This window comes from Calliopsis andreniformis, unplaced genomic scaffold, assembly GCF_051401765.1.
Source record: "Calliopsis andreniformis isolate RMS-2024a unplaced genomic scaffold, iyCalAndr_principal scaffold0133, whole genome shotgun sequence".
Taxonomy (NCBI): domain Eukaryota; kingdom Metazoa; phylum Arthropoda; class Insecta; order Hymenoptera; family Andrenidae; genus Calliopsis; species Calliopsis andreniformis.
Genome location: NW_027480542.1, coordinates 875,562 through 896,413, shown reverse-complemented (window position 1 = coordinate 896,413; position 20,852 = coordinate 875,562). Strand labels below are relative to the sequence as shown.

Below are 20,852 nucleotides of genomic sequence, written 5' to 3'. Positions count from 1 at the left end.
AGGCGTCCGGGTCAGGCAGATCGTCTGTCCCGGCGTCTACTTCGAAGACTAACGCACCCAGGGTCGTTAGTGAGGTGACCCTCGCGCGCCCTGTGGTGCGCTTAGAGCGGCTGCCGGGACCGAGTTCCGGCCGCAGCCGCAAAAAGTCTCCATGGAGATCCGCGTCAGCCGGCATAACGGACGACGACGGATGGGATTCCACCAGCTCGGCGGGTTCCATTCGGTCCGTCCGGCTGCCTCGGGCCCCGCGGCCCACAGCAAAGAAACGCGGTCGACCCCCAACTACAGGGGAGTACGTCGGCCTCGCGGAAGCTAAGCGTCTGCTAATCCAGCTGACGCTGCAGGAACGGCAGCTAAGGGAGGAGGCTGAAGTGGAAGACCCCGCGGTTTTGGCTCCACCGATATCGAGGTTCTGCAAGCCCATCCGCGACCTACGCTGAGGTCATGGCGCGCGCGGTGGCGGGCGTACGCCTCCAGGACGTCGGTATAACCGACCTTAAATATCGAAAGGGCCGCACGGGGTCATCCATTCTGGAGGTCCCCGACCCAGAAAGCGCGCTCTGCGCAGATCGCCTCAGTGAGAGGCTCATAGAAGTATTCCGCGGCACGGACGTCAAAGTGTCCAGGCCCGTAAAATGCGGCGAAGCGCGCATAAGCGGCCTGGACGAGTCCGTGACCGCGGAGGCGGTGGCGGCCGCCGTAGCAGGCATCGTCGGTTGCCGCACCGAAGAAGTGCGCACCGGCATTGTCCGCCGATCCGCGTCCGGGCTGGGCACCGTTTGGCTTAGGTGTCCAGTCGTGGCCATGAACAAACTCATGGCCGCCGTTCGCATACGGGTCGATTGGACATCGGCCCGGGTCGAGGCGCTGGCTGCGCGTCCCCAGCGATGCTTCAAATGCCTGGACTTGGGGCACGTGCAGCAGAGGTGCCCCACAGAAGCAGACCGCCGCGCCAGGTGCTACACATGCGGTAGCACCGAGCACATGGCGCGGCAATGCACGGCACCGCCGAAGTGCCCGGTGTGCACTGACCTGGGCCGCCCAGCCAACCATCGACTGGGCGCAAAAGCCTGCGCGCCGCCACCGCCAAGAAGGGGGAGGAAACCACGCCCTACACCCGAGGCGTCCGGCCAAGTTGGCCCGGCCGCCTCGGCAACGAGGGACAAAGAAGAACCACGGGCCCCTGAGCCCGCACCGATGGAAGGAGAATCCGGCCGTGGGGAGGCCATGGAAACGGCCTAAAATTCACCCCCACGGTCAAAATCCTCCAGGCCAACCTCAACCACTCGGCCGCGTCGCAGGACCTTCTGCAACAGACGCTGGTCGAGCTTGGTGTGGGTGACAACGCTGCGCGTGGTCGCCGGGGGGAGCGAGGAAGAAGGTGCCGCCTCAGTCGGGCGCCGGGTTCGTGTAGCAAATGAAGGGGGTCAGCTATATTTCGGTTTTAAACAGTCCTTTATTGTTCTCTAGTTACGCACGGCGGAAGAGGCCGGATGCCCCTCGTATACGATTCGGAGTGGGAGCCGCTGCTCCTTCTCGGCGAGTGGGGAGTCCCACTTGGTCGCTCACGTTGGGAGTCGTAGCTCCCCGGTTAGTCGGCGTCGGTAGGTTGGGAACCGCTGTTCCCTACGGTATGCGGTAGAGGGGATTTGGTATCTCCAACGGCGGTGTCGGCGGACGTTGGGAGCCGCTGCTCCAGGTTGTGCTTACAGTACGCTGGGGAGTAGGATCATCGGGATCGGAATCTGAGGTTGGCGCTACAGGCCACGTCGGCTATGCCACCCGTTGACCATGGGCCGAAGAGTCCTTTGCCTGTGTCCACCGGGCTACGCCACGGGTGATGCACAGAGACCCGAGGTTGGTGACGCGGAGAGGTAACTCTCCCGTCGAGGATCACGGTTATTACCACAAGGAGCGGTTAGAACACCACCTCCAAGGGTCCGTTGGAGGACTGCGGACAGTCTATTACAAAAGAGAGAACCAGCTTGTGTGCTCGTTGCGGTATCGCTCGCTGTAGGCACGCTCGGTAACTGAACCGCTCTGCCGCCTGGTCCGGCCTGCCCGCCTTTTATTCTCACGGTGTCGCGATTTCACTCGTGAGATCGGCCGCGGCGCGAACCAGGGCGGCCTCGAGTGGGGAGTTCGCGGCCTTCCTCTTACTCGTTATAGGAGTGACGCAAGACTGACTGCGAGACTCGCGTGTGTCTCCGCGGAAACGCGGAATACGCTAATTAGCCGTTATGCGGCGCTCGCTTATCCTATTTTATCTTTGTCCAACGTTCGACAGTTTCTCTTTCTCTCTCCCAGGTTCTAATGTCCCCACTCGATGTCGGGCCTGAAATTCGATCAGCTGACACAGATCGTTCACGTATTCGAGTTCAACTCTAATAGCTAAAAACGAGTCATACACCAAATTTACCGTGTTTGTTAGTAGCGCAACGGAATCTCCTACCGAAGGCGACCTTCGGTTGGCCACGTATATCAACAGCCAACGGTTGTCGCGAACGAGATAAAGTGCTCGTTATATCATCGCTTTTTTAAATAATATGGAAAGCCTTCTGTATTCTCGACATGAGCAAATCACTTACTTCAACGAACTGAAAGATTGACTACAATTTTGAATACATTAATTGTTCGACCTTTTTTGTTAGAAATTTACACAGTGTATCCGTGAATCAGTATAATTAGCAATCTTTATTGTTTAAAATGTGGGGAGGACGAGCGGGGTTTTAATAGAAAAATGAACGGTCATCATATAACACTAACAGTTTATTTAGAGTTCGTAATTCCGATCGAACTGCGATCGATCTGTCACTCGTGGACTTCTGACCAGCACGCGGATCGTGCACGTTGCTATTACACTTCGTTTTCTCAGACAGACTCTCTGCTGACACGCTGTCTCTCTTAAATCTATCCTGAGTGGTTGTTTTTCCCCACTACATCCGATCTGCGGAATATTTGGGAAAACCCACCCGCCTAAAGAAGTCAGCGGAGTAAGGGCACGTGGATACCGTGGGGTGCAGTCGCCCGAGCTCTCGGCCGCTGCCTGGGTTTTCCCCATCTGGCCTGCAGGATGGAGTTTTACGGTGCGTCAATGTGCATTGACAATTTTCTTAAACGCGATTCTTACAATTCCTAAAAATCGCCACGGGTCACATCTGCACCATAAACTCCACCTCGGTCTCATCGGGTCGACCTTGCGCCCATGCCTCGGCCACTTGCACCCTTACTTTGCTCTCCAAATTGCCTACAAAAAAGAATATTACATGAGAAGGAGAATGCTGGAAGCTTTGCGATCCGCACTGGTCGTCTAATTTTCTCGGACTGACTACGGTTGTAGCTTTCGGTGCCTGCTAGGACCCCCGCCCCTTTTACTGCTTTAAGAAAAACAGTCCCTTTACCCCAAGACCTTGAAGTGGCAATCGTTGCATTCCAACATTTTTCTATTAGGACTTTTCTTTTCATTCGAGAAGTATTGTCTACCTTTCAAGTTTTAAACCCTTTTTTTACGCCTTAAAGCGTGCAGTGTTTCATTTTTTCAATATAGTCGTATGTACTGCACAGCATAGAGTGCCAGTGTATATTACACATTGCAGCCATGCCACAATCGTGAAACGTGGATCAAGGTTTTGGCACTACTAGAAACATAAGCAAACAGATAAAAGGTCTCATTTCTATACAAAGTATCGAACCCAAACCTTCCGATAAAAATCTAACTTTCATTCATACCTACCTAGTCGCCTTTCTACTATGTGGGTATATTGACATATGGTGTTACTACAGGGGTGTGAGGGTACCCGAGCCTCGAGTCCGGTCGGGTTGGGCCCCAAATGTTTGTACCCGTCAAGTCGGGTACTCGAAATTAAAGTCGGGGCGAGTCGAGATCCCGAAAACTTGTAATATTCATATACCCGAATCTAATAAAGACAGCTCAGGTAGTATCGTACAGTTAGAAACTTTTCGACGACCATAAATATGATGTTTCTTAAAAATCCTTTAACTGAGTTTTCCATATAAATTTTCCAATTCGCATGGGTCATTGTATTCTATGTCTATTATAATGAAACATAAAATAAGGGAAATGAAACAGATTATGATTGAAAATGTGAATGTTATTTCATTTTTACATTGGAATGTAAAAAACACAATTGCTTCCCTTTTTCAATTAATAATTTGGCGAGTTCCTAGAACAGCACATTCCATTGCCGACTATCGAAAGTCGTTTTACAAAGCTTTCGGTTACGCGGAAATCATAATTTTACAATAATAATTTAGTATGGTTAGACTGATGGTGAAGAATTTTGAATTTAGAATACAATCGGTACTAAATAGCAAGATTTGAATCGGGTTTTTCGGATAACGATGATTCTAGGGAAAGGAGGGGTTCGAGTTACCAGCTCTTATTATGGTTATATGTCTCAATTAGGGAAATTCCCAGAATGCTAGGCATTGCCAAGACATATTGGTACAAAAATTTAGTTCGGTACGGGTCATTCCACGCGAAATCGGGCACGTTTCGGAGCAATAACGCACGTTCGCCCGCTGGAGTCGTCCAGGCTGCCAGCGAAGACGCGCCCGCCGTAGCAGTGCGACTCGACGCAGCGTCACCTTTCGGCAATTTTCACAGGGCCAATTTTAAAATGTCCATCTTTTTGAAAGTTTGTCCATCAAGGGGAAGGATCAAACTATATTCTCCCTTTTTTCCAGATTTTTAAAATCGCGCATCATCTTAGAAACCTGCATTTGTTTAAAATCATTGCAAAAAAGATGATTAAAAAACAATTTCTGTTAATGAAATAATTTTTTTTACAAAGTTCAATGTTTTTTCTATAAGCACCGTAAAGCTCATCTCCATCCGCTTACCAGTTCAATAGCTATAATTTTTTAAAGAAAAGGTAGCACTTAACTTCAAACAGCTGTAAAATCGACAATTTTCAAAATTTTGAGAAATCCTTTGGGGTACGTTTAAATATCGTTAAAGACTACAACATATTCAAATTTGAGCAAATTACAAGAACTTGCTCCGAAACGTGCCCGATATCGTGTGGAATGACCCGTACGTAACATCAGATAATTAAAAAATTGTAATAATTAGAAAAACAGAGATTTTAGGCTTTATGGGAACTTTATCGACTCCTTGACTGCCTAAATATGCTATCAATATCATTGACAAAGTATGTTTCATATTTTGTCGATGGCTGTAAAAGTTTGTAACAATTTAATACAATAATCTATCCTTTTCGTACACCTTGTCTTTAATTTCAGATCGATATCATAATTGTTATTTTTACCGCTCGCAGTGCTTCGTTCTTATTTCATGCACAGCCGTTAACGTTAAGTGTGAAACCAAAATGGTAATGGGGCTCTAAAGCCGCAAAGACGCGAGCAGAAAAAAAGCATTGCATATCTAGTCTATAGTGTATACTCGCTTGTGGACTAACTAAGGAGCTGCTTAAAGCTGTCTTTGCGTGGTAATCAAGGTGCTGGTTAAAGCTGTTTCGATGTGAAGGAATCAAGGAACTGGCTAAAGCTGTCCCGCCTAGGAATGACTCAGAAACTGGTCAAAGTTGCCTCAGTCAGAGGAATTATGGAGCTGGTTAATACTAGTTCGGTTAGGAGTAATCCAGGAGCTGGATAAAGTTGCCTTGATCGAAGGAACCATGGCGGTGGTTAAAGCTATCGAGGTTAAGTTAAGATCGCTTAGGTTTAGAATGAGTTTTCCGTGGGGGAAGATCGACGCTAGACGCGATCGATCGCGTCAGATCCCTCTCGGACACGGCTGTCTCCCAGGGTGGGGTTGCGTTGGCGATCAGCCTTGACATCGCCAACGCATTTAACTCCCTGCCCTGGGGGGCAATAAGGGTGGCACTCCGAGAACATTGGGTGCCGCCCTACCTACAGGCCGTGGCCCTGGTCGTCGCCAGGATCCGGGCATTGGGGCTTAGGATCTCGCCGCAAAAGACGGAGGTAGTCTGGTTTCACGGGCTGCGTCTGTCGCGGCGTGCCCCCCAGGCTCGGGTCTGGGTGGGTGATGCCCGCATCCAGGTCGAGGGAAGGTTTAAGTACCTCGGCCTGGACATTGATAGCCGCTGGCGCTTCGATGGACATTTCGACCGCTTCGTCCCCCGGGTTGTGGCCGTGTCAACCATGCTTGGTCGACTTTTGCCCAACCTCGGGGGACCCAGTCAGAAGGTACTCCGCCTATATGTGGGAGTGGTGTGGGCCATGGCCCTCTACGGGTGTCCTGTTTGGGCCCGCGGCCCGGTGGTCAGCTGGAGCGCGCGGCGCATGTTGCAGAGGCTTATGGCCATTCGGGTCGTCCGAGGTTACCGCACCCTAGCCCACGAAACGGCGGCGCCCCTGGCGGGTGTCGCCCCCTTCGACATACAGGCGGAGGCAAGCGCCGATGTTTATCGGCGTCTGCAAGCCCTGGGTCTGGCTGCGGACGACCCGCCGGACATGGCGGTTAAGTCCGAAATGAGGCGTCAGTCCCAAAGATCCGCCCGCGAAATATGGCGGCGTCAGCTCCTGCGGAGATGCGCCGACCGTCAGCGGGCAGTAGGGGTGGTCCTGCCCAGCTTTAAGAGCTGGCTGGACCGTGAGTATAGCGGGCTCACCTACCGAATGATTCAGGTGCTCTCCGGGCACGGCTGCTTCGGGGAGAACCTGGAGAAGATAGGCGCCGAGTGGATGACCAGGTGCAACCACTGCGGCGGGAAGCTGAACTCCGCGCAACACGCACAGGAGGAGTGCCCCGCTTTTGAGGCTTAAAGGCGGGGCCTCCGGAGGGAGATGGATGGCGACCTCTCCCTCGCAGCCGTTGTGGCCGCGATCGCTGGCGATCGAACGTGGGCGGGAGGTCGCAGACCCCGCCCGCGCAGAAGGAAGATGGGCGCGGCGGGCAGCGGGGCGGCGAATTCGTGCCGCCCCAGTCACGGGTGGGGCTGCTCCCCCATGAACTGCTCGCCCGTCACTCGGCCGGGCGGAACCGTAATCCGCCCGGCAGACAGCGGCGGTTCCCGCGCTCACTACGACGACGGGCTCGGCCATTGAGCCCGCCAACCATGCGCGGGGCCGCCAGGGCCTGAGGTCACCGGATTGGGGACACGGTGGCCTCCTCTCAAAAAGCCCAAAAGGGGCGTCATCGAGGGTGTGGTCCCCTCGGCGGCGCTAGTCCCATAAGGGCGCGCTACGCGCCCAGCGCCCGCGGCCCGGTGGGGAGGTCAAGCTCCCCACCCAGAAGGCACTCCGTCGCGTTGGTAGCGGCGGTGGTGGCACGGGGGGCTCCGGAAGTATTCGCAAGAGTTTTCGGAGTCCCCCCTCATGCGCCAATGACGGCCACCGTGGAGTTTTAGTGGGTGCAAACCCCGCACTACCACGGGACCCCCCCGCCCCCCGGGGTGTGCGTTAGGAATTTATCGACGTTAAAAAAAGAAAAAAAGGTTCGGAATGAGTGGAACTCTTCGTCAGCTGGATTGTGATCAGGATATCGAAATGTTTTTGCAGCCGCTACTAATGCCGTATTTATACTTGAAACCTGCTTCCCTCCATCGAACCTAGCGATCCCCCTCATCGGAGGAGAAATGCTGTATCGCGCATGCGTGCCTAGGAACCGTTGCAGGATATTCGCTGCTGATAGGTTCCAAACGTCTGGCTCATGTACATACATGATAGCACTTACACATTGTTCATGTGTGTGGTAGCACTTACGGACTGTTTATGTATGAAGAAGCACATCATAGGTTGCTGCTTGGCTGAGGTTCTACTGTTATACACATATGTGGAGGGAAAAAGCCCTGATGCTTAGGTGTAGGCGTGTGGAGCATCACTGGCGTGATCGTTTAAATTAAGATATTGGGGTTAAGATAAGATTGTAGCTTAGGGTTTGTGCCAACTATACGTGTCTATGCTATAACCTATTTATGTTCGATATTACTATTAATATTATTATCTAAAATAATTAGTGATGTTCCGTTCGAAGAGGCAATCGCGTTTATTGCTGCAAGATGTGGGAATCCGAGTTTCTTGTAAATACCTTGTGTATTCATCCGTACTTTCAAAAATTCCACATCTGGCAGAATAAAGTAATTTCGTGCTTTCTTCGAGCCGAGTGTTCCTCCCTAATAATCATCGAGGGCCGTATTGCCCCGTAATCGGTGCCTTCGCCAGCTCATCCTTTTCGGACTCAGAAGATTGACGCCTACTCGCGGGACAATACGGCCATAAAAACATTCGGAAAATACGCGGGGCCCCGCTCGAGACAACCTATTCTGGGGTTCGTTCTTCCTCCCCAATTTTCGCGGCCTTCTACCTGAAGGAGACGTCTCTTCCACCTTCGTCGCGAGGAAATCAGAGCGTCAGGTTGACTAGGAAGATCTTCCTTCTTTGGGTCAAAGGACGATCAATGCCGATTTATTTTCGTCATGCGAAATCGGTGACGCTCTTAAAGACGTGCGTTTTGGGGGATGTAAGGTGATGAAGAACGGACTCCGAAAAAAACAGAGAAGATGCATTCGAGTCTTCGATAAGAACGCAAGGAAAGAAGTCAGAGCCGTTTGAACTTCACCGCAACTAGAGTCGTCGTGCGGACTCACTGTTTTTCCCTATAACATTTCACTGTCGAGGTCCATCCGGAATTTGAAACAGCCACTCAAGATTAATTTGGCGAATGGCAAGACGAGTGTCGCGAGTAAACGATTAACTGCGAACCGAACAAGTGATATTTTTCGGAATATTATGGCATTAAAATACACGTTGGTTGTTACAGTACAATAAATAATATATGTATATCATAATAAATAACTAAGCTGAAAGTGTCAGATAATTCCCAATCACAATCAGAGTTCGCACTTTGATTCATCACTCTGTGGTAGACCTGAATGTAATTCCAAAACGGCAGCCGGAATTTTCTTTTTGTTCCATTTTGGCTGGGTATTATTCAGCGATATTCAAAGATAGAAATGAACCATCATTTTATTAAGTATATCCTTCTTTGTCTGAAATCTTAAATGTAGATCCTATATCAAGTTTTACGTTAAAAGCAACATTAACAAAAAGCAACAACCTGAAGTAGTGGTATTTGAAACATAATTACGCGAGCAGCGCAAGAGACTGGTCAGGATAGACATATTTCCATAGAATATAGTAATTGAAGTGTTAGTTGGTACAACGGTCGAAACTGACCTGTGATCAGTAAGCTACAAGAGCGTCAGTTTCATGAACGCACCTGCTGCGAAATCAAGCAGTCAAAATAAATTGAAGTGTTGTTGAGAACATTGGCAAGTTCAAAAAGATAAACCTGATGCAAAATCAGGGAGGTTGGATAGTGTTACAGGTAGCTGTATTTGAGAACCTTAGCTCGATCTAACTGCATAGCTACCGACTCTAGCGAACTTGACTGTCAACATGACGGTACTGTTTTGAATCTGTAAAGGCTAAAATCTCAGAGTATGTTAGGCCGAACAATGAGTGGGGATTCGTTAGAAATTCATATAAGGATTATTTCTCGCGATTGATACAGCGTCAGCTACCCAGCTGCTCGGAGTCGCGCTACCATTAAAATGAACGAAAAGAACGAGAGTGCTAGGGCGTTTTCCTTTAACAGGCAGAAACTCAACTATTTGGGAGAGTAATGGAAAATATTCTTCGTACGTAATAATGCTGTTTTCTACTTCAAATGCTAATTTTTTCTTTTTGTGCAAACATATGTAAGATTTTCTTTTTAAATATTATTTTTGGCACATTCCTGAATGTTTTTTATACAAAAACAGTCTGTTACCACGCGTTACACTTTTTTTATTGGTAATGATATACAACATAATTTTTGTTTACATAATCATTTATTTTAAACTGTGTGTACGTTTATATATCATTATAAGAATATTTCTGATGCTATTTACCATTTATTTAGTTGCTAAAGTGCCATTTTCAGTCAAACAAAAGTTTCTCAGAACAAAAGATTGAATATAATAACACTAGAATGTCATTACATGTCAGATCACCTAAACCAATAAAAATGAAAACGAAACCATGATTCAAGAGATTTATAGTAAGTCTTTCCTATTAATTTTGATCATTCCTTATTACTTGAAGTGTCATATTAAATGTCGTTTCAACCATATTTATTACTTTGGAAAATCGAGTTTTGGCCAGCTTCTTTACACTTTGAAAGTGTCCCACATTTTCCTTATTCTGTATGGGATTTGAGTTAGCGTTTTACGCATTACAAAACAGTGTATAATTTAAAAAACTAGACGTCTCCGAGCATATGTGCATTTGAATTTTTTCATTATCTACGCATGTAGAACCCACCTTGCAAAAATGTTCCACATTTTCTGATACACTCTGGTATATCGATGTCAAGTTCGTGGGAATGGATTTGCGAATTGCGAACAAAACTGGAGTTCCACCTCGAGAATTTGTTCGCGCGTGATGGTTGTAGCAGTGGAATCTTGCTTTAATATGAACCAGACAACATATCCTTTAAATCTGGCATTGTGACGATATTAGTTCGGATAAATAAAGTTCTACTGTACATTAATAGATGTAAATATATCAGGATAGATGATAGCGAGAGTTAGTTACAGGACTCTTGAGCTATGGAACAAATATTGGATAGATGAAGGAGATTGAATATGTGTGTGCTGTAAGGGAGGATGGAGAACGTCTAGACACAAAATGAGAAGTTACGGAATTAGAAAGATGCGAATGTAGGTTGGAAAGTATAGCATCGAGGAACTTCAGTGAGAAGATTGTAAAATGATTGGCTAGGTTGGGCAGGAAAAAGAGCGGGAAGAAGGTTTAAGAAAGGGTAAGAAAATGATGTAAAATGCAGATAAATTGGATGTACCTGTGTAGACTAACAAATTACATGCAAACTAAGTCCATTTTATGACCAAAAAAGTTAACATTAACAAGTTATAACTTTTATTTTGCCATACAAAACGAGAAATATTATTTAACATGATATTATATGATATTCTTTCTTTTTCTTTCTAACAAGTATTATTGCTATACGTATAACGTGATGTAGTGCGATGCATTTTAATACTACTAAAAGAACAAAATCTAGTTTTTCAGAAAACAAAATTAACAAAATTATCCATGACAATTAGATCTATGGTATCCAAAGTATGATATATACTACGTATTTTGTCTCTTTTTTCTAAACATTGCAATAATTAAACGTACAACTAATTTCACGAACTGTATGGTACAACATTATATTTTATTAGGAATGGATTCGTATTTGAACCACTGACTTGCCAAACCGATTAATCCTATAAAACAAAAATCTTTATATTTATTTTAAATATAAAAATTTAAACAACAATCAAGTCCTTTGCCAAGAATTTGAAAAAGTGGAGTTAACCACTTTGCCTCGCAAACAGCATAGTTTTAACCATAGTAATTATATTATCTTATATTTCAGATTATAACTCGTCAGATTGAAAAATTACATTAGTGACATTGTTTGTTATGGGAACTTCTGAGATCTTGTTGTTAGTAATTTGCTGTTTAAATGGGTTTGACGTCCTTCCTTCTTGATTTTCAACTTCGGTTTTCAGTTTATTCTCCTGTTCCAGTAATTGCACATCTTTTCGGTGTTCTGTATACAGCCAGCTATTCATAAAAAATTAATTTTAATATTTGTAGAAATTTAGGGTTAATATTATAAAAAATCATAGTAGGGGTTGGAAAAAATTGTCTACACTCGCAGGATTCGCGTCTGACTGAAAATCCCAATGTTCACAGTACTCAAAACCACTTAGAGTGGATCATCTCAAATTCTTAATAAGGAAACATTCCGAATAGGGGGTTGCGATAGTAAGAAAGTATTGGTATTGCTACAAACCTAGTCTAATGAAAAAATGATACAAGAAGTATTAACTGCTGGTGAACTACACCACGCGAAAAAATAAGCGAGAAAGCTTGCCTCTTCCATTTATATCATTAGTATAGAGTCGCTCGTCATGCCGGTCAGATGGCACATTGTTTACAATTTGTTTGATATTTAAGCACGATTGAACTGATCAAAACACAGTTCTAAAATGAAAGAGCATAAAATAACAAATCCCACATCACTATTATCTTAAAAATACTGTCGTTATCGCTACTGTTTGTATTATTGCATTCAAGTGTGTAAGTTGTTTCGATTTTTACTGCATCTTGTAGGAGTGCTAATATTTCATGAGCTATCTTTTTCCAGATTCGAAATTTTACTTGTTGGTTTTTTTTAAGTATTAAATTTGGCAAGCGTTGAAGTTAATATTTGGCAATATTCGCTTTGTTTAGCTAATTCTATTTTCAATTTTTCTATTTCTTGCATACAAATAGGACACATATTATATTTCACGATACCGTCTTTACAGATTGCACGATAATTTCTTAACGAATGCGAATGCGAACAATGATGTGTCATTTGTTACTTCACATTTTTCCATTTTTGGTCTGCGTGTTGCTCATTTCAATCGTGCTTACATAACAAACTCTAATAATTTAGGCTCGTTGTACACAGCATGTTCACATATAAAGCGGCTTATCAATGAATTGGGAGTGGAATTAGTGTGGCGCGCGGTTAAGAAAGGAATTTCAAAACTACGCTTTCTCTTTTCTATACAATCGATATTTATTAACAAAAATGAGTAATACCTAATATAAAAAATACTAACACGTGATTAAACTTAAGCTTAAATATTAGTACAATCTTCTTTGAGTATACATTTATTCAGGGTTCGATTGTCACTTCATTGAACTAAAGCCTTTGTCGGTAATTATCATAGCTGATTTATCGACTGAACTGAATTTCAAGATCACTGATGAATATTGTCTTGTACACATGGTAGTGATATTTTGGAAATAGAATTAAAATCGGTAAGGACCTAGGATCAACTAAGGAGCTGATTAACACGTTGGATGTTAGGTTGCAGAAACTAGCAGCGTTGCGAATTCGATAGCGTGAACATGAAACGTTCAAGAGATATTGGCGCGGTTTATTCAAACGCGAGGCTTTACCTTTCATTTCTACGAGATTCATTGCTATACTAGCAATGGAAAAATCGCATGGTTTTGATAACTAAAGGCTAACTTCAAAATTTTATTCACAAATTGATCCCGATGACTTGGTGAGTTGCCCATTGTTATATTTTCTTTATGTAATGTACATCATTATGATCTGGTTCATTTTTTACATTGTCGTATTTTTATGTACGGATTGTAAACGTAATTGTTGTACTTTGCGTGGAGGTAAAAGGGATCAATCAGAGTCTTTTCTGATCTTGAAGCATCACTGACTTTTTTATAATCGTTCCATTCAATTTTACCTTATATAAAGTGTTTCTGAATAGAACGGTATAAACTTAAGGGCTTAGGGTAGTCACGTGACTTTACGAGATTTCTTGGTCGGTATCTGCCGTTACAGTTTTCTTTACAGAAATAAAATTATCCACAGACATGTGGCTGCCTAATGAATGCGAGATGGAGCCACACTATGATTCCCCCTCCACCATACACACTACTATACGAGCCGTACGTACGTGAATTCAGCCCTTCGGATCACTTCGGATAGCTTCGGAAAGACGAGAGAGAAGGCAAATGTCAAATCTTACTCTCGCGTTTCTAAAACGCTATTGTGGTTTGGCCCAAGTCGCCCGCAAGCGACATTGAGCGGCACGAGTCATTCGTAAAATATTTCGAGTGGAAACTCTGCTTTATCTGCAAAACTAAATCAGTTTAATAAAAATTACTTTTCGAGTTTATGTAACTTGAATGTAAAAGATGATATACTTACAAGTTTTACACTTTCTACGTTCTTGATACCAGCCTTTAAAAAACAATTAAAACAAGTTCATAATGATTTCATATTAATTTACTTACAAACAATAACAGTAAACGAATTTTAGTTATCTCTTTGTATATGTGGCGAATTATTTCCAATTCGTTTCTCCTTCCGGTTTGGTCTGGGTTAGGTCAGGGTTAGCTCTGGGTATATACAAAATAAGAGGAGACGTTGCTAAAAATACATTAATTTAATATATTTATAATAATCATCAGAATCTCGGTTGTCGCTGCGACCCCGACCGCGGCTTCTCCCATACTTCCATTTACGGACTTTCTTTTTAAAATCCCAGAACTGTAATATGAAAAATAGACACATGTTATTCACGAAATTTACTTCGTTCTTGAACAAAAAATGAATAGATAAATTACTTAGCGCTTTAGCATAAGATCGCCTATGATCTACGTATCTTTTGTCGTCATGCCTCCTCTAAAGCTTGCACTGACTCCGGCGTCGGCGTCGGAGTCGGCGTTGGTGTGGGCGTCGGCGTCGGCGTCGGCGTCGGCGTCGGCGTCGGCGTCGGCGTCGGCGTCGGCGCTAGCTTTAGAGGAGGCATGACGACAAAAGATACGTAGATCATAGGCGATCTTATGCTAAAGCGCTAAGTAATTTATCTATTCATTTTTTGTTCAAGAACGAAGTAAACTTTGTGAATAACATGTGTCTATTTTTCATATTGTAATTTCGGGACTTTAAAAAGAAAATCTGCAAGCGGAAGTATGGGAGAAGCCGCAGTCGGGGTCGCGGCAGCAACTGCGATCCTGGCCTGGGGGAAGAGGCGGGAACGGAGGGGAAAATTTAATTATAAATTATTATAATTAAAAAGTAAACATATTAAATTAATGTATTTTTAGCAATGACTCCTTTTATTTTGTTTATATCCAGACCTAACCCAGACCTAACCCAGACCTAAGAACATATAAATATTATAAACAATTTATATTCTTTATTTTTAGTTTATTATTGCATGTAGAATCGCTCTTTCTCGATTGTATCAGCTTGTACATAAACTAGTTTTAATTTAATTTTTCATACAAAATACACAGAGAATGTCATCGTTTGATCTTTAAACTCATCCCTCAAAATTTCATAAAAATTTTTGGAGATCTGACCGAAGAAACTCCATTCGAGTCGAAACGTGAAAATATCTATATCAAAAAGATTGCGCGTGCCTCGTTGCGCTTGCCGGTGACTTGGACCTAAGCGTTTCAAGCTTCTTTCCGAATCTTTCCGAAGCCGTCCGAAGCGGTCCGAACCGCCGAGCTCACTTTCTGTTCGAACCTTACAATGTCACTCGGAATGAGTTTTCATGGGACTTCTTGTGGGACATGAACGAAACACGCAGCTCGTATAGTTGCATGTGTAGTGGTACGTCAAATTCTCGAAACTCGCGTGCCAACTCAGGGCAGCACGGGCCTCCTGATTAGGCGCCGCCTGGTCTGTTCAAGCGGAACTAAACTTGTCACTTTTTTACTCTGTTTTATCTCTAACCTCGCAAAAAGCACTGCAAAATCGCGCTGTCGCTTTACGTCCTTATATTGGAAGGTTTTGAGATGGAAAAGGACTCATTCGATAGAGGAAGGTTCAATCTAGCCCGCTCTGGTCATGATTTCGCTCAGAACAATCCCTAAATTAGCTAAAAATGCTTAGATTTCATGACTGTGAATTTGTCGATTTTTGCTTTACTTTGAACACTCATATTACTGAACATCAGCAGAAGCTGATTAAATAATGACCAGAGCGGGCTAGATTGAACCTTCCTCTATCGAATGAGTCCTTTTCCATCTCAAAACCTTCCAATATAAGGACGTAAAGCGACAGCGCGTAAACCTCTGTTTTTGCCTAATTTTGTCGGTAATGTCACCGCCCTGACATATCTGATCCTAGGCCCTTAACGGGTGATGCTAGACACTAAAATAAGACGAAACTCAAGAATAACGATTTCACGTTTGAGGATTCCTTTATTAGTTACAAGCGTTTAAAAACCTGATGGAAAGCAGTAAAAATAAGTCCGTATGGCGGCCTCGATCAATGGTTGTCCAAACAGCAGTATAGTGCTGCTGCACGGGAAGGAAGCAGTTACTCACCGTCGAACAGTTGATTCGATATTTTACGAGACTCGACAAGACCACAGGATCCAAAATTCAGTTAAAATTGATGAATATCATTGAATAAAGATCACCTTGTCTATTCGTTACAATCCATAGGTTTACACAAAACACTCACTACAAGATAGACATTATTAATATATCCATCTTCACGTAAACTGTCTGTTTAGTTCACATATCCACATATCACGATTCTATCGTCCGCAAATATTGAAACACCATACGAGAGTATCGTTGCATAACACTAAACTTACCTACTGTTTACAATTCAGAGGGCAACTCAAAACACGCTCTATGAAATTTCGGAGTAGAAGGGGTTAATGTCTCCACTGTCCGATTAATCTTCTGGTCCAAATCCAGATACGAAAAGCTGTACACACTATTAGAAGTCTTAGCGTAGAATTTGGAGAAAAACTGCACACAGAATGGGAATATCACGAGAAAAGAACTCGATTTGTAGGAAAACTCGGCACGTATCACAAACATTTGCACAAGCGTTTGATGCAAAGGACAGTCGAAAAACTAACTGCGGCTTCTTGGAAAATTCATCGAAGACCCTCCGCAACAACTGTTATTGTTAGACATCTGGGTCTGTCCTTAAAGGCCTTTAACTTTACTGTAGGCTCTCAGAAAACCGAGCCAATGCTTGAAGAAAGTTCTTTAATGTTGGACATTCAAATTGACATGTAACAATGATTTCTGTAAACAAAATTAAGCTAACTACATCGTTAAATCGCGTTCGGTGTTTACATCTATTGCACTAATCACCAGCAGTCTTTGCTTTTCTGAGCGATTGTTACTAAAAATAGATAAAAGTAAAGGTATTTTCTTGAAGTTAAAATAAACAGAATTTTAATTCAATTAACACGTGGTGTGACGTGGTACAAGTGTCAGTCACAAAGCCGAACTCTTCCCGGGGCAAGAGAGGCCTTTAGTGCGCACTATCGGGAATCTAACGCGTTACTAACATCTCTTTTATGCTCAAGCTACCATGGTTATCTTGGCGGCCTAGATGTGAGCATTGGCAGGAGACAGGTGCGAAACAACATCGGAGCCACCAACACGGTGTCTTGCGGCGGATCTTCGGAATCGTGGAACGGCCAGGGTACCAGCCGCTCCAGAGTCACTCCACACCGCGAGTGACGCGATGCCTAAATTGGGACGCTGTCGTGGCCCATCGAGCCAACTCAAGGAGGACGTACGAGGAGGACGAGGTTGGTCACCTCGCCCCGCGTCCCGGGGAGAGATCCTTGACGGAGAGGTGTAGGGATGGAGCCACGGGAGCCATCTCGCGGGCAGAGGATGGCAGCGGACCCCGGAAAAGCGACGTTTAATACTGCGCCTCGGATCCACGCCGCAAGACGAGTTCCAGGGGGACTCAGGGAGAACCTGCCAATCAGCCGTCAATCTTCGAACGGCGCTACGAATTACACTGTTCAACACGGGTCTGATTTTGTAAACGCGAATAAACATTTCTTATAGATTTCGACGTGCTGATTACGAATCTGCAAACCGTTTTTTGCCAGAACGTTTTTGAAAAAATCAATTTTGAAAAAAATGACAAATTTTCAACTTTGGGATTTTTTTCTGCTTTTACCTTAGTAGTTATTTAGTTGCTCTTTGCACGAAATGATTCTGTGGACTCTCCCGAATAAAATAATATAAATAGTTATTAGATTATAAACATCGAAATAGGTTTAAATAACAATTAAAGTGAAAAGGACACCCAAAACGCATCCATTTTTGCTGATATTTTTCACTTTACTTCAAACAGTAAGGGTCTAGGAGAAAATTTGACTATAGCACGCGATAGAGCAAACCTTTCTACTAAGGAAAGCATCAAGCGAATGTCCAAAATTATTTTTGATTTTAATATAGAAATAAAATAGTTTGGCGAAACGCGCGGCGGAGACAGTGGTATTCAATGACGTCAATGCGTATAGGAACCGCTGAACGGCAGGCGGTAGGCGAAGCGTCCTCCGCACGCGCCGCTGTCATTGAGTACCACTGTCGCAGCCTCGTCGTCGCTCGAAAACCTTTGTTACGCGATCATTGTAGCGGGGAACGGGTAACTGCCCGCGGCCACGTGTCGCTGGACCGCGCGTGTAAGAAGTCGCATAACCTTTGTACGTTTCTCGCTTAAATACATCTTTTCTTACCAGAGAAAACCGTGTTTTGGCTGGCGTTCTCGCTGTAAGAACCCGAAATCCCGAAACGTTCCTCACCCTGCGTTCGAAAGAACCTCGCCCCTCTCCGCGCGAAGAGCTAGCCCGGGCCGCGGTTTTGGAAAACGGGAGATGCATTCCACGCCGGTATCGAAAGATACCTGGCGCCCACGGAAAAATCAAGGCGTGGGACGCGTCGTGGCCGGATCTGCACGGCCGTTCTAAGCCGAATACGGCTCGGCGGGACGGTCACGTCGCAACCTTCATAACCAATTGTCATAGTATAACCTCCTGAATGTGCTGTAATTTCGCAATGATTCTACAGGTAACTCTTGAACGAATTTGGATTTATTACATCCTTTACGAATACAATTTCAAAATTAAATGAAAGATTTTGCATTAACGGTTAAAGGTATTTTTAAAAAATTGCTGTTAAAAATCGAGGCCGCGAAATTTGCAAAGCTAGCTAGTTATCAGTATACAAAACGTATTCGTTGGTCATCTTAACCGTGTCATAAACTCGGATAACTTCAGATACTTGGATCACGAATTACCTGCGCATTGCCTTGTACATTCCACCGCGCGGATTCTGCTGTTTGATACTTAGTTATGTGTACGGTCCCTGAAAAATTTACAATACGTTCAGAAGAGTATGATGTCTATAGCACTTCAAAAAGAAGATCCAAAAAGAATATCGGAGTAGATTCGTTTGAAAATGAATGTCAAATTGATTTTAACGCATGCACATTTTTTATCGAGTTTGGCTCATACACTTTATGTAATACGTTCGCTGGCCATCATGCGGCAAAGCGTAAAGGGGCGTTTCCGAAAGTAACCGATCACGTGCCATCGCGTGATGAATCCATGTTTCGTTAGCGGAGTTACATCCGGCTTTCATCTGAGCCCCTTTTTTGGGTGTCAATCAGCGAGAAATGCTGATGTATTCCGAAATATGTAATCAACCATACGAACGATTACGACTAACTCTATCGAGCTGATTCGTCAAACTGATGTAAGCGTTCTCCTTCTTGATGTTATGACACATAAAGGAATAATATAAGAACGACAATCGTCAGCGCATGCCAGTTAGAGAGAGAGTCAGAGACAGAGTTAGTCCAATCGTGATTCAAGTACAAATTCGAGTTCGAGTAGTAGAAGTGGCATATCAGAATGAATCTTTGGTTGCCATCCACGCGAAAGCTGTAACATTGTAACAGCGAGGACGTATAGTAACATTGAATCGGAAACTGCGTAAGAGTCGACGGTGTCGTGAGTACATTCCGCGAAATCCGAGTCCGCCTCTTTAGACAGCGTTAAGTGAATCCGCGAAGTTCGAAATAGCAAAGTGCGTGTGACAAGGAAAGCTGCGTTGAGAAGCGACCAGAAGCGACTAGAGAGCCGATAACTTACAAGGTGGCAACGTTGAAATTGTACTGACAGATCAAACGAGTTGATATGTAATCCGTAACCTTTCAAAATATATGAAATTATTAAGCCTAAACAGAACCTACCAACTCACTTTTCCCTCTCTCCTTCCACTCTACATACGATAAAGTGTAATCAAAGTGTACTTTAACACTTTAAAAGAGCAAGAACCCTAAAGGTTGATCTCCGCCGCTCGAGACCACCGCCCGTCTAGTTAGGACGTAACAGCGGGAACTCTGTCGATTGCAGTTTTGGACTCGCTGTCATTACAGATCGGCAGCAAAGGTAATAACATACAAAGAAAACTGAAGGTGAAAGCTTTAGTGTCACAAAGAAATTGTGAGAATTGTTTTATGCATACAGAAAGTAAATACTCGCAGTTTGGTATTTAAAAATACAAGTTTTATTTGGTTATGAAACAGGATGTGATATTTTACTTGTGACATGTTATGCGTGGTCACCGGAAAACAGACAAGAAAATGCTGACTCAGTCGGCAGCCGGGTTCGTTTGGAGAATAAATGAAATCTTGAGTTTGGTTTGAAACTAATTTATTAAGGTTGGTTGGGCTTGTGATTGATCCAAGGATCATTCAGGCTTTGTAAGTTTGCACATAATGTGCTGACGATGCCTCGAAGGACCAGCGTTGCACGGTTTGTGCTGTCAAGATGATTTGCACGTAATGTGCGATGCACGAATTGTTGCATCCAAAAGTGTTGCATCATTTGTTGGAGTAATTGATATCTATTAAACCTATTTTCTTTTAAATGGAGCAGTTTGGGTTGTGGAAGTGCTGTTAGAGCTTCACCAAATAAAAAATGACCTAGTGTTAACGGCGTAAGATTGTTCGGATCATTTGATAATGGATGAAGAGGACGCGAGTTTAAACAAGATTCCATTTGTGTTAGAACAGTATATAATTCTTCGAAAGTTAATCACCGTTCTCCTATTACCTTCTTCAAATGTCGCGTGACACATTTGATGGCGATCTCCCAAAGGCCACCAAAATGTGGAGAGTGAGGTGGAATTAAATGCAATTGTATCTGTTCCTGAGAAAGTATGAAAACATATTTGGTCATTTTGACGCTCAACTTTGTTCAGCAACACTCCGAGTTCATTAAGCTCATTCCGGGCTCTAATAAAATTTGTCCCATTGTCGGAATAGATACAATGACTTCTTCCTCGTCGTGACATAAATCGATGTAAACAGTTTGGAAATGCGTCGGTAATGAGATCTGTCGCAAGTTGTAAATGTACGACCTTGGTTGCAAAACAAAAAGAAACGCAAATATAGCTCGTATGCGCGATACCAGCACGGC

General features: G+C 44.1%; 1 protein-coding gene across 3 annotated transcripts in view; it reads right to left on the bottom strand.

The window, feature by feature from the left end:
* The window catches only part of LOC143187638 (putative peptidoglycan muropeptide transporter SLC46), a 148,622-nt gene that overhangs the window by 51,540 nt on the left and 76,230 nt on the right, over positions 1–20,852 (bottom strand). For 2 of the 3 annotated variants that reach the window (XM_076391875.1, XM_076391876.1), the window contains one exon: positions 11,005–11,622. The exons of the other annotated variant lie outside the window; for it this stretch is intronic. In XM_076391875.1, the coding sequence (XP_076247990.1) occupies positions 11,433–11,622 (190 nt within the window). In that variant the 3' untranslated portion in view covers positions 11,005–11,432. Of the gene's footprint in view, positions 1–11,004; positions 11,623–20,852 lie in introns of those variants that run through there. 3 annotated transcript variants of the gene reach the window in all.